We start from the raw sequence: 15,192 nt of genomic DNA on the forward strand, positions 1-15,192 counted from the left end.
CACAAAAACTCCTTAAGAATGTCATAGTATAGTATGTCATAAAAATATTGTACATCATTACAAGTATGTACAATAGTGTAGTATTCCATAAAAAAGTCATGAGAATGTCATAGTGTAATATGCAATTAAGAGTCATAAAATGTCTTACAACTGTAATTGTATGGTATGCCATAGAAATATCATGAAAATGGCATTTTAAAGTTTGATCGTAAACATGTAATAAAAATGTCATATTATAGACCATTAAAATGTCATTAATAAATATCACTCTAACGTGTGTCTTAAAAATATCATTAAAATATTGTAAAAATTAATAAAAATAGCATATTTTCTAGTATAAAAATATAATACATTCCATAATATCATGTCATTAAAATATCATGAAACAAAGTAATTGTATAGTATGCTATAATAATGTTCTAAAAAGATCACATCATAAGTCATAAAAGTTTCATTAAAATGTCAAAGTATTATATACCATTAAAATTATATAAAAACGTCATATAACAGCATCCTATAAAAAGTCGTATTGATAATATGCAATTAAAATTGCCGTCCATTAATGGGATTCACATTGATGAATATGAGTGGACAGTGACAACCATTTAATTTCATTGTCTTCATATTTATTTATTTGGAACATGTAACAAATAAGTAAAAAAACAACAACAATAACACATAAAATGAACAGTAATTATAGCAAACTGTCAATAAACAAATTGTCATAAACTACATAATTTAACAAATATTAAATGTACAAAAGGGAGTAGGGAGAAATACACAGTCAAACTCAATATGTATCACATAAACCTTTGTCACTTGCAGCTTATATATATATATATATATATATATATATATATATATATATTAATTTCAATTCCTACCTTGGTAATGAAGTAATATTTTTTCCCCAGGTGTCCACGTTTAAGACAACATCGTACTTTATTCCACTTGTTCTATAATCAGTAATTAAACAGTAAAAAGCTAAATATAATTGAACGGTTGAATTCACATTATGCCCATAGGAAATACTAATAGTAATATTGCACATGAATGAATTGTGAGTTTTAGTTTATGGGATATACTGGAAGCAGTGTTGATTGTAAAGGGTGAACCCTGCCTTAGCCCAATGTCAACTGGGATTGTCAACAGGGATCAGCCCCCCGCGACCCCGAACAGGATAAGCTGTTAAAGATAATTGATGGATCCATTATGCGATCTGCTGGAAGCAGTGTTGATTGTAAAGTGGGAAGGCAGGAGGAAGGAAGTACCTGCAGTATCTCTCCTTTACACACTCTTGTCACTGAAGGAGCTTTTTATATACAGTAACCTGCATTACAAATGATGTCAGAATGGGAGAAATGTAAAATGGAGTCCATCTACAACGTAATTTCACCATGCCAACCCCACTTCACTAACTTCAGCATTCGCATCATAAATACGTAACCTAGTGAAAGTGGAGTTGGATTCTCTGAGCAGCGCAGTTGTCTTTTCCTAAATCCTTATGAATTCTCCTTCACATCTTTCCTTCACTTCATGAACTTTTCCATCGAGGTCAAGGAAAGGTGGTTTGGAAAAGACATTAGGACGTCATTTTTTTAAATATTTTTTTTAGACATGCTATACTTTTACTTTTTTATGATTTTTATCGACATACTATATTGTAACTTTTTATGACTTTTATTGACATACTATACTATGACTTTTATGACTTTTGCAAAATATTACACAATGTCTTTTTTCAACATATACTTTTTTCAACATGCTATACTATACGTCGTTGTATCTGAACCCAGACCTAAAACGGATAGATAATTGAGAATTATTAAATGTTGACGGAGCGCGTCTATTTTAATAAAAAATGTTCTAGCCTTTATGACACTCGTTCAGCGGTCCAGGGAACACACCAACCAATTACATGCATTGTAAACCATCTCCCATGATGCTACTTGGCCAATTAAATATGTGTATTCCGATAATTATCGCCCTCGAGTGAGATAAACACACACGGCAGAGACGGGGATAGAGACCCAACAGTCAGAATAATACGTGAGTCACAGAAGTTATTTCACATGGCGTTCTCCAAAAAGAGAAAAGTGGACAACGAGACCAGAGCCTTTAACCATGAATGGACAGACTCTTGTTTGTTCAGTCTTCCCACACACAGTTCAAAACCAGTATGTCTCAAGTTCAGAGACCGTAGCGATTATTAAAAGTGGTGATGTAAAGCGTCACTACGAGACAAAGCACAAATCTTTTGAACAAACGTACCCACTCACATCCGAAATTAAGTTTATGAATGAACTACATTTAAAGCTGCAGGGCAAAGACAATTCAGTTAAATTCATTTTTGTAAAATGAAGTACTTTATTTTAAGAGTCACATTTTTTTATTTAGTCCTTATTTTACTTGTGATGAGAGAAGATAATTTATTTATCAAAAAAAAGTATTTCAAATAAAAAAACATAATCGAAAATGACATACTATAATATGCTATTAAATGTCATTAACATATCATAGTATAGTCTGGACTAAAAAATGTCTCCGTATAGTAAGATTAAAGATTCATAAAAATGTCATATTACAGTCAATTTAAATGGCATAAAATATAATTAGTTTGCCATTTAAATTGAATGATATAGCATGACAAGATAAAATTCAATAAAAATGTTAGTACGTTATAAATATTCATAGTCTAGTATATATATCCTAAAATGACATACTCCATAAACATGTCATAGTATAGTAGTAGGTAAAAAAAGTCATAAAAATACCTCAAATTTCCTAATTTCATAGTATTGTATGTCATTAAAATGTGATAGTTTAGTATGTCCTCAAAATGCCATCGTATAATGTGCCATTAAAATGTGATGGATGATAGTAGGGTTGCAATAACCCTAACCCTGTAGAATACAAATGTAATATAGCATGTCCTTAAGCTCATAAAATAATAAGCATAGTTTGACAATACAGTATTATTAAAATATCTTCATCATAGTATATTATGCCATTCAAAATAAATAGTATAGTATGCCATCATAATGCCAAAGTATAGTATGTCATTTAAATGTGTTAATAAAATAAAATAAAATGATGTGAAGTGCACAGCATTTTTGGGTGACTGAATATCTAATTACCCCAAGTCATTGTTTTTGTTGCTGTCAGGGATGAATCAGCTCAGCTCAATAGAACACAACACAGCTCAGCTTAGTGTGATACTAAATGGTATCCTAACAGTCCAGCTGGACTCGGCCCACCTGGAGCACATCCATCCAGCACATCATTGTTGGGTTTTATCCCCATGGACACCAGGCTGGTGTTTGTGAGGAAGTTAGGTGCCTGGAGGCTTGTTTTCTCTTTCAGTCTTCTGGACTGCTGAAAAGGTTTATCTGTGGCCGATTTACATGTCAAGGCCCCTCTCAGACCTGTGTTCCCCACCACCCGGTGGAACAAGCCTCTCAAGACAGCTCAATCTAGAGAAGCTCCCCTCTGCCAGGCCTTACTGTTGGCCTGTCAATCAGTTCTTATCGACACAGTGAGTGGCCTACTATGAAATATGTCTTTTTCTTTCTGTGAATGTTATTTACAGTGCCATAGGAACTTTCTTATTGCAGACATTACTTTGTTAGTTGCCGTCTTTCTCTTTCAGTTTTTCTTCAACCTTTCTATTTCTTAGTGCTGATGCATGCTTTTGTGGTATTTCTATGAGACATTGAATTCTGAAAGACAGCCTGATTTCGCAATTATCCTGTTGGCTCTGATACCTGCTTTTAGAAGTCTGCTGAAAAAAGGAAGATGATTATGAATAACTCTGCACCTGTTCCATTTGAGACAATCCTCTGTTCAGACTTTATCACATCTTGAAAGCAAAGATTTTCCACATTTCCTGCTGCCTGTTGTCTTCTCTTTAATTTTAAAACTTCACTTTTGCCCCTAATGCTTGCACGTGGTGCTGGTCCCAAAAAACTTCACTCCTCACTGCCTCCGTCTCTTTTTGTTCTCTTTGTGCAGGGCAAGCATTGTGCAGAAGAGGATAATCTATTTCCAGGATGAAGGCTCACTCACCAAGCGAATGTGTGAGAAAGGTAGGTTTCTTTTATTGACATTTAATAAATAATTTACCATGCATGTCTCAATCTCCCTGCCATTACTTTGTTTCCACCCCGCTTACAGTCTCTTTTTTGTCTGTCTTCTTTACTCTGTTTTCTTTCATTCTTGATTTTGATGCAGGGACAGTCCTCTCTGCTGTTATGCTCTGGCATGTGAATGATTATAAATGAGTGTGGCCCCCTGACTGTGCATACTATTGGATGTCACACTGTGCAACAGATCAAAGGAACCATGCTATATCCTCCCCTTTTCTCATGTCCTCTCTCTTTTCCTCCCTTTTGCTCCCCATGTTCTTAAACCACCCAGCCCCTGTAATGATGAGCACCACTCTCATCTGCTCCTTATACTAACGAGCAATCTCTCTACGCCTATCTCATGGTCTTCTGTATTTCTCTCTCTTGATCTTTTACTTTCCCCCTCATTACTGTACAGAATCCCTATATGGAGAAGTTACAGATAAACCTCTGCTCAACTGTTGTGCCTGTGGAACAGCAAAGTACAGAGTCACCTTCTATGGGAATTGGTCAGAGAAGATTCATCCCAAAGACTATCCACGTAAGCACAAACTAATCTGCTCTTTGTCATGTGACCTCAGCTCCATTACACATTTAAAGTGTGCTGATATTCTATTTTTTTCCCATGAAAAGCCTTAAACTAGCAGTGAATTAATAATGCTAGTAAGTATTCCCAATGTTGCCAAAGGCTGTTATAGTTTGTTCCATAGACTGCATGCCATAGACCTTCATTGTTTTCCCGTGAACATTACAATGAACATGGGTTTTGCAGTTTATTTTCAATTAATTCCACCTACAGCATCTCTCTATTATTACTCAAGAGTTCACCACACCTGCAGCTAAAATGAGTCACCAGCAAATGCACTATTTGCTCCTGTGTGAGTAACTTTTGCTTAAAAGAACAGTTACAACTTTTAGGTAATTATTTAACCTTTCTGAAAGTGAAAGTACATACTCATCAATATTTAAATCTTCAATATGAATGAATGTGTTATGGGGTGATTGCAAACAGACCGGGAAGGGAAGTCGAAACATAATGAGAAATGGACTGACAAATCAATGATTTTGATCTTTTAATACAATTTGTATAACAAAAAATGACCGCTCTGTTGTAGCACCATAGCCCCAAATACTCTAGCATATGTTCCCAATATATGGGAGGTTTAGCCCCAGTACCTGGATCTCAATAGTGACATGTGTGGTTAACTCTCTACAGTATGGTACTTTGGTGTGTATAACCTTGAGCCACACCATCAGGATGTGAATGGACTTAAGGATTACAATGGCTTTCTTGTCTAAGTCAGGCTCTCGCCGGTCAGATCAATATACTGATTAGAGTGGAATAAGATAAACCCTGAGATCGAAAGGAGCCTTAATTTACTGTCTTATGGTGGGAGTAGTTGGTGTGTGACTCACTCTCATATACTGATTCGTAAACACACCTTAAAGATAGAGCAACTTAAAAGAGGATAGGGCAAGCTGTGTAGTGTCTGTTTCATCCTGACTCATAAAGTGTTACAGTTGGATTTCTCCTTGCACAAAGTCATATCCTAGGTAACCAGTTATTATAATACAGTGCTTATTTTGTGCTGGACAATAGTATTCACTTACTACAATACTGTAATTGCATGATGATCTGTCCTCATTTGAGTTCTGATGATACTTCCAATTGAAAATAAAATAGCTATAATTAAACTTGGTCTCACTTTTCCTTTCTGGTCCAAGTAGTACTCAGGCATGTTTTGCTACCTGAGATATGCTACTAGTTTCAGATGTCATCATTCTATTTTTAGCACATATCCTTCAAGTCTAGGAGCCTTTGGCCATTATGGTGACACACATTCCAGACCAAGAATTTGCTGTAAAACAGGCCACCGAAACTGTTTTTATTTTTTACTACCAACATGATAACCTTGACAGTTCTATTTTCTTTCTCCCTTTTGTCCCCATTGTAAGTCATGCAGCAATGCATGGCTATTCAACCCAAGCGCCAGCTGGTCGCTTGGACGTAGGGAGTACATCGAGACGGAGAATGGCCTGGTTGTCAACAAAGATTTTTCATGGGATTAGTGGAAGACAGAAAGAGAAAAGGGAGTGGTGGAGAGAAGTGTTTAACATTCATTTATTGACTAAAGTACCCTATCATAGGAAATTCCCTCTTACACAAAGGAAGCAATATATTGAAGTTCAACCTGAAAAAATATAGACCAAAACAACAGCTGCCTTCCATCGTCTATATACTTAGCCCAGCCAACACCTTCTTCCCCTTGACAGAATATAAAGTAGTTTCATATGATTGCATATGAGGCATATGATGTATTCACAAACACAAGGAGAAAGATCTTCAACCCCACTGTTGGATTCCTTTGACATCAAAACATCCACATCGCCGTCTAATGATCAAATTCATGTGCATGATCACCTATAAATAAACAATATAATATAATAATACAATAAGCAGCTATGTATTTTCTAGCATCACTACAACTTTGCATCATCTGTGTATGACAGCATGTGCAATGTCTGTTAATTTACAGACATCTAGCAATGCACAGAACGTTAGTTGATTGGCAACAGGTATGTCCAGTGTAATTCTTAATTTCGCGGACAACATTGAAGTCAAATGTCTGATGCTGGAAAGCACAGTTTGCCTCTGTCTGCATCACCTGCACAGAAGTGGTGTTGACCTTTTCCTAGGTGCATCACTATATAATCAGGGGTCTGTTGAATGTCTCTTTCTGTTAAGTCTGCCAGTATTGTTCTTAGGTCTAGCAATGAACCATGTATCAGAGAGTCATTCTCAACACAGGACTGTACAATTGTGACAGGTTATTACAGACACTTTGAAGCTCAACACATCATGCCACTGCTCTATTTCTCTGCCTTCTGTCTTATAAAAACATTTCCACAAATTGAAGATGGTCACCACCTTCAATACTGGCACTAATGCCTGCTGAAACTGTATTAAAAAGGATAAATTACACCCACCTTTGAAGTAAACTAATACGGCCTCAACCTAAGGCGAAAGAACCCGATGATGGATATAGAACTGCGAACCAAAGCCATTACATTAAAGCTATTTGGTTATTGGCAATGACTCCCTGCCTGCCAGGGTCAGACATTTATGAAAGCTTGGGGAAAAAATAGCCTTAAAATTGTATAAAGGGCCATCAACAACTTTATTAAACAACTAATATGTTTGAAATAATCTTAACAGTCAAGACAAATATGGATGATTGGAACAATGCTTACTTCCATACTTAGAGGCCTTTAAAGATCAAATGAGGGACAAAGAAATGCCCTAAAATGTTTATCCTGTAGCAACATGCAAGGCACCAACCATCTCCAGTTTTGCATACTGGAACAGAGCATAAACAGCCACCACTAAACTCTCTTCAGCTGACCACTTTTCAGGTTGGAGCTCTCAAGGTGTTTCCCCATAAACTGCAAGGTAGATAAATGCACCTGGAGCATAAAAGCATTTATAAAAAATAAAAAAAACATTGGCAGCAATAAGAAAAGGGCACCTTTCCCTGTTGAAAACACATCCAGATCAGACACTAAGAGATGCTATTGACATTGCTAGTCCCGGTTCCTCAGACAGGTCATTTCAAACCATGGTCATCATTAGTCCTTCACGGGACACCAGAAGAGTTTGAAGACTCTGTGCAAGCTATTATATTTATTTGGAACTGGAACAGTGGCTGGAACTTTAGATACTGTTCTTCACACTTCTTGTGACAGAGAATGGTCCCGTTATGCAAGCTTCCTGGTTATGGCATACATTATCAAGTTTTACTGAACATTAATCAAATACAGGTGCATCTTTGAATAGCTTGCCATGTTATGTGTGTGACCTTTACTTAACAGGGGTCCCAACATTCTATCCATCGCTAACTATGTGACGTTAAGCCCACATATTGTATTTTCTCTCTTGAGAACTGCAAAATGTGTTGGTCAGGGTCTAAATCTTCCTGACTTTAAACAGCAGCCAGCCCACTAATCTGAACACTAGTCGTGTGATAGCTGATGCAATCATTCTCCTGGGATACAATCATAAATCTCTTATCCAGATCTCAGTAAAATACAATTTTGGAGAAGTAAAAAGTCATAACAAATAAATGTCTTATTTGAAAGGTTCCAGAATAATATTAGCAATGCCTGCAACGCCCTATAAAAAAAACTGTTTATGTTTTCATAATTTGCCATTACATGGGATACTGCAAACACAGAGATTAGATTATCAGAGTGATTATTCTTGTTTAGATTTAGACTGGGAACCAGCAGAAGGCAGAAAGGGTGACTTACAGAACAGCAGAGTAAGGGCTGTATTTAGTGCATAAAGATGAGAGGCAAACCTGAGTGAACCCCACCGTGACTAAATAAGTTGAAATAATAGTGTTCATTCAAATGGTGAAGTTGGTCATGTAAAGACAACAACAATAATCATTCAGTTTGGTGAGTAGCTGTCAAAAGCAATTGAAGTTTATGTCTTCAAAACTAGGGATGGTTGACCCACAAATACAAAAGCAAATATTTATGTTGATCCGGACATCATCATTTCCTCTAAGGGTGATGTAGCTGGATCTCATTTCAGTCCATGTATATAATAACATACTAGGCAGTACTTATATGACAGTAAGAGGGTAATGATGATGAGACAACCAGTGTATGTGCTGTAGAGGTAGACATATCAGACCACTGATGGGCCCACAGTGAGATAGTAAGGATACCCCAAAATGACCTGTAAACCTCACCACTAGATGAAAAGCTGTATTCAATGCCTTACTATGCCTTATACAACAATAGTGGAGGTTACAGCAGGGCTTTAGCTTCCACCATCTTCAATTGTATACGGCTCAAGTGGCTTTAGCCTGTGCTGTCACCTCTGATGGATCATCATATATACTACCACTGCTGCATTTTCTCTATGTTTAAAGGTATAGGGCAGAAATAAAGTTCCACTTTTCCTTTTTCCCATGTCACTTGTCACTGTGCCTCTACAAGTGGCAAAAATGATCTGCTAATTGAATGATTAAGATATACATTTTGGAAACAGGCTGGGATGTCCAACTGATGAGATGCTTTTTGTCTTATTCCACCAGGTCGTGCCAATCACTGGTCAGCCATTATTGGTGCCTCCCACTCTAAGAACTATGTGCTGTGGGAATATGGTGGCTTTTCTAGCGATGGAGTTAAACAGGTAGCTGAGCTGGGTTCCCCTGTCAAAATGGAGGAGGAGATCAGACAGAAGGTAAGATTCTTTGATGATGAATAATGCGCCGTAGATGTTGTGTATAAAGAACAATGGAAAAAGATCCACAAAAACATTGATCCACACTATGCATTTTTGCAAGATATACAGTCACAGTATTTAACAAAAGGATGAGTTCATTCTTTTGTTCTTTCTGGGAATATGTTGCTTTGTCCAAAACTAGTAATAGGTCAGTTTCACAACACTGCAGAGCCGTCAGAGAATGTTCTCGGGTGTGCACACCTGAGTTCAGCATAAAATGAATTGCTTTGACTTTGTTGTCCAGATTGATTAGTGCTTTCAAGCATCTACGTTATTCTTAGTCTGACTCTACTGCTACTGTGTACTGTGTACACAACCAATACACAGGATCTGGGGGAAGGGTACCACTGTAGGACCTAGTTTGGATGTTGAAAGATAAAGTTAGAAAGAAATATCACTTCCTGGTGTGTCATGAAATGAGGCCAATAATACATTCCTCCCAAAGGCTCAGCATTCAATTCTTCATATATCAGTTCATCTTGGATCAGACTTTGGGGCTTGACATGACCCTCATAATGCTCACGGGTTGGTGCTTTGGAGACAGCATCCACAGGAAGTAGCTGATATTTCTGTCATTAACTCATTGTTAATTAGTAATCCATTTCAACATCTCCTTTATTGTGCCCAAGGGAAATGTTCTCTACTTTCACTTTAGAACTGTCTTTCAGAGCTTTTACCTTCCTTTTAGATATTAAGTTGTAATTCTTAAATATTTCTTGGACTCCACTCCTATGTTCTTTCTCCCTCCTAGGCCTTTCTTCTCGTTATTATTTCCACAAACAGCATGATATATCTTTATTCTTTCCTTCATCTCCATTGCTTCCTCTCGCACTCTTGGAATAACCGTGCTGGCAGAGCAGATGGTCCTGCAGAGTGCTTATTGCTGGCTATTAATGAAGACCTGGTGTCACAGCAGATAATGAGTGCATAGTGTGAGCAATGGTGTCTCTGTGTCATTGCTGCCTTCCCACAGCGAATACAACAATTTTTTTTTTTTTTTTATTATTCTCATCTTTCAGCCTGGATCATGAGAAGCATTTCTTCTAAGCTTAGAGGGGAGAGTGAAGTGGCACTAGATTTGATTGACCAGTTCAGTAAGTGTCATGAAAAGAATACATTCTATTAGTTATTTGTGATTGAATGTTGTTGGGTTTGCTGTTAATTGCGATTATTTCTGGAGCACATGAAGAATGAGAATGTACCCACACAATCAATCATACATGCCTACCCAGTGATCAGTGACATAGACCAAGAGGGACAACCCTCTGCTTTCTTTAGGTGCGTCAAGGATTATGTACACTACATACAACAGTTTGATTGTACAGTGTAACAGCAGATATGGTGGAATGATTAACCAGGACAAAATGAGGCATTTTCCTCACAACCAGCGATAATATCATCTCCAGGTGTTGCATGGCTCACGCTGTGGTTGTCCAAAATAATTGCTAAAATTGAAGTGGGACTGGCTGACACATGAATGGAAGGTGATGATTATGTAGACGATCAATCAAACCATTGATTAGGCTGATACTAGAAAGCTGCATGCTATTCTTCACTGCCTGAAAAAAACAATTTGAAATCAGCCTTTTTCAGTACTCTGTACATGGCTTAAGTAGTGCCATTTATGTGTGTTTGTTAGTGGACATATGATCTTATTGTAAATAGGTGATTGCACTGAGCTTTTATCATGTGTTTTTGTCTCACGTTACATTTGGGTTTCTCGTGATTGATGTTCACAGCTGCTTTGATACCTGGAAGCTAAAACATCTTTTGTTTCCCTTGACAACTACTGCACACGTTCATTGTATTCACCTTTATACAACTTACACATAGTCTGGCATTGCCCTTGAGGTAAGGAGGCTGGTTGAAGGAGGCTCCCTCTTTTGAGCCGTGCAGTGTGTAAACGCTGACACAAACAGAAAGCTGATTCTCTTTTGTGTCAGGTGGGGCGTCAGGGGGAACATCTAGCGCTGAATGCAAAATTGATATTCATAGCCAGGCTCCACTCCAGCCAAGGGGTGCACTGATCAGAATGTTCATACAAAGTTTAATTTGCAGAGCCAATCAGGCATGCAGACCGTGCAAACATGTGTACATACACACATACACAGAGCCATTTTTTATCATGCTCATGTCAATTCAGTGTGTGATGGCTTCATTTTCTTTCTGAGTTTGTCACCCTTTCAGAGTTTGGACAAGAGTGTGCTGTACCATCTGTCTTGCTGTTACTGCTCATCAGATGTGTTGTGCCTGTTCCTGTCCTCTGGGAATAGATGCATCTTTAGAATTAGAGCTGTATTAATCTGCAAAACTACAGTTGGAAGTGGTAGTACTTTGTATGTTGTAATAATTTCCATTTTAAAAGATATAGTTTGTGTATTTAAAGGATGTGAAAAGCACATTTAATTTGTCCATCCCATACAAGCATGCTGCTTGGCCCAGTCATCTAAGTCCTTACTATGTGAATGGTAATAAACATGTGATTGCATGTAAGAGCCTGCTCAAAAACAGCCTACACCCACAGTCTCAGCCCCTCTGCACTGCACATAAGCAATCATGACAGCATGCCACTCATCCTATTGAAAATGCCTGAGAAGTGAGACAATTACTGCACTTTTAAGAATTTATATATTGAAATGAACAGCCTAAATTTACAATGCAGTGGACGAGAAGGCGTTTTGATTTGATTTATGATAGCTTTCCACCAGAGATGCAGATGAAATTTGTATTTGTTGAGTATGTTAGTAAGTGTATAATATTAAATGGGGATGTGTCTTGATGTTTAGTGCATAGTAGTTCCAGGTGGTGAGTTACAGAATGTAATGGGGGATGGTGAATGGTATATGGACTTGCATTTATATGGCTTCTTTCCAGCCCTTGACAGTTCAACATTCACACACGCATTCATACACTGATGCATGGTTCATACAATGTTCTGACCTGCTCATGAGATTCTAAACAAATGCTCACTCTCACACACTCACACACTGATGGCACAGCCTTAAGGAGCAATTTGGGGCTTCAGAATCGTACCCAAGAACACTTCAACATGCGATCTGAAGGAGCTGGTGATCGAACCGCAGATCCTTCGATTAAATGAATGACCCGCTATAGCCCCTGAGCCTCAATAACTCCCAGATCTATTCAAACAGATGTGCAATACTGTTCCATTTGCCAAGTACAAATGGTCTTATCAGAGCACTTGGCAGCACAGGGATGCAGTCTGGGTCTGTTGTTGTTGTTGTTGTTGTCCCTCCTCTCATGTCTGAGGTGATTTGTATATGCATTCAGTCATTACAGAAGCTCAGTGTGTCACTAATGAGAAGTTTAATGAGACTCTCTCCATGGACCAACGACCAGGGCAGAGGCCTCAGACGGATTATGAAATCCCCTATTTCCTCTCGCAGCATGGGGCGTTTTTCATTATTGCACAGTACGGACGCTAACAGAATCCTCTATTATCCTGAGCTCAACAGCTGCGCCTCAAAGCAGCGACAACGCAAATCAGGCAAAAAGAGACATTACAGATTAATGACAGGAAATACAGATCTGTGTCACTTGATACAGCTGTGGTCCTTATTATATTGTCTGGCATCCTTTTTTCTTTTCTTACAAGGGTACATGTGCAGATGATACCTATCGATCATTCAAGTGACTCCTGGAATGCCCCTTGATTCCTTTTTGAAGTCAATAGAGGATATTTCTGCACAGAATTCATATAAAGTTTTTATAACGGTAATGCCATTTGCCAGATTTATAACTGACTTTCGCATTTAGTTTGCATGATGAGCAAAATAACAAAAGGTATTATGCAAGAAAATATCAGCTATTTGTTCATCTTTGTCCCTCTGCTCCTCTTTCTGTGCACTTTACAAGGGTTCAAATGATAATCTTGCAGTTCGGTTGTGTGAGAACAGTAAGGTCTGCCATCTGTAAGTGGAAGGCCTGCAGTCGGGTGTGTGGGTAGAGAATAATAGATATACAGGTTCTTTTGGGTCCATGACTCTCACTGAATAAACAGGTGTGTTTCTCTTTGTGTACAGAGAATTACTTCACAACCGTGTTTGAAAGCACACAAATCTGCATTCCCCATGTGTCTTTTGGCACACATTTTAATGACCTCTTGTATTAGGGTTCACCAGTCATACATCTTATCAGAGTTTTTGATGTCGGGAGAAATGATGAAACTATTTAGTAGATGCTCAGGGAGAAGCGCTACACGGTCTACTCTATTGATCTTTATTTCATCTAATCATACCAATCAACTGTTACTGTCTGCTCATTCCTTTTTCTGTTATTTCTGTCAGAGGAATGTATCCCAGAGAGCTTTCAGATCATTTTATATTAGCTGAGTTTCATTTTAGTCATTGTTTAACCAACGGTACACTTAACAAAACATCTTGAAAAGAAGCTGGTATGTTATTGCTTCAAAGTGTATTCAAAGTGCACATACAAATTTCACTCAATTCATTGAAATCATTGCAAAATTTAGAAAAACTCTCAACTGACTATATTACAGTAAAGTATATTCTTTACACAGTAAAAGTGAATGCTAAGACAAAAGCATCAACATCTTAACTTTTGTTACCATCCCTTAAACAAATGCAACAAAAATACAAAAACACTTCTGTTTGCGCACTTCTGCAACACACTTGAAATCCCCTATAGACTAATTGAACATCAATCAGCCTAAGGCTCAGCACTACAAATAAACCTCAGGTTAGCTCACATCTTTAGTGCGATCTTTGCAAACATGAAGGCAGTGAGAGCGAGAGGAAGAGGACGTGAGAGGGAAGGATGAGGGCGAGAACTAGGAAGGGGACCAGGGATTACCTTGCTTGTGATGTGGCTAGAACCTTACAGAAGGCTGGATCCAAAACATCCACCTTCCCTTACAATACTATTTTTTTTGTCTACCATTGCATTGTATGTTACAGTAACATAGTGTTTTGATTACTGTACTGTAATTGTACTTTTCTTTGTGTTTTTTTGTTGCAATGGCAAAAAAAATAAGCTTTATATATATTTTCTGAAGCCTTTCTATTTTTGTGGTCAACATGTGTGCAGATGTACTGTACTGGAACAATCTTTTACAGAAACCTGTATTAGAAAATGAAAAAGAGATATAAGGTACTGTATAAGGTATTGTATAAAGTATATCGAGTAGTGATCAAATTTTGTTGCAGAAATGCCATTTTGAAAGAGGAATGTTAGGTTTTGATTCCAAAGTTTCATTATGAAGTGTTGTCTCTTATTCACCTTTTGTGGAGAGTTTTGACACAGTGAGTCAAATTCTGCAACTTGCTGCTTGTAAGCAATTGCGTCTAAGCAAACAGCAAAAAAAAATGTAAGAGTTGACATTTTGATAATGAGCCACTGAGAATTCTTTCTTCTTTCTGCACATGCCACCTGTGGCACTGAGCCCTGCATAAAACAAACAGATTAGAGAAGCCTGGATGACTTAGGTTCAGTTATTTTCTTGCATCATTACGTTTTGTAATGTCTTTTTGAGATCCAAGCTCTCATCAAACAAAAGGAGATGAAACAGCTCTTCACCTTGATGTCATTCAGAATTGGTCTTTCAACCCCCACATTTCATTTATATCTTGGCCAACTAACGATCTTGTGCCTGGGTTTGCCCTATTAAAGAATATGTGGTGGTCCATGCAGCATGCAAGCATGTATGATACATGATGATTCATTTTTTTCTTTTATCTTACATGGAAGGGTCTAGTTCATGATCAATCATTCAGAAACTATTGGTATCACAGT

At 37.7% G+C, this 15,192-nt stretch overlaps 1 protein-coding gene across 2 annotated transcripts in view; it reads left to right on the forward strand.

The window, feature by feature from the left end:
- spon1a (spondin 1a) overlaps nucleotides 1–15,192 on the forward strand; it is a 61,070-nt gene that overhangs the window by 13,509 nt on the left and 32,369 nt on the right. For both annotated transcript variants that reach the window (XM_068731065.1, XM_068731064.1), the window contains 3 exons: nucleotides 4,012–4,085; nucleotides 4,543–4,665; nucleotides 9,230–9,378. In XM_068731065.1, coding sequence (XP_068587166.1) covers nucleotides 4,012–4,085; nucleotides 4,543–4,665; nucleotides 9,230–9,378 — 346 coding nt within the window. The remainder of the gene's footprint in view (nucleotides 1–4,011; nucleotides 4,086–4,542; nucleotides 4,666–9,229; nucleotides 9,379–15,192) is intronic.

This window comes from Cebidichthys violaceus, unplaced genomic scaffold (assembly GCF_023349555.1).
Source record: "Cebidichthys violaceus isolate CVI_PGR_0920_01 unplaced genomic scaffold, fCebVio1.0.p SCAF_5, whole genome shotgun sequence".
NCBI classification, from domain to species: domain Eukaryota; kingdom Metazoa; phylum Chordata; class Actinopteri; order Perciformes; family Stichaeidae; genus Cebidichthys; species Cebidichthys violaceus.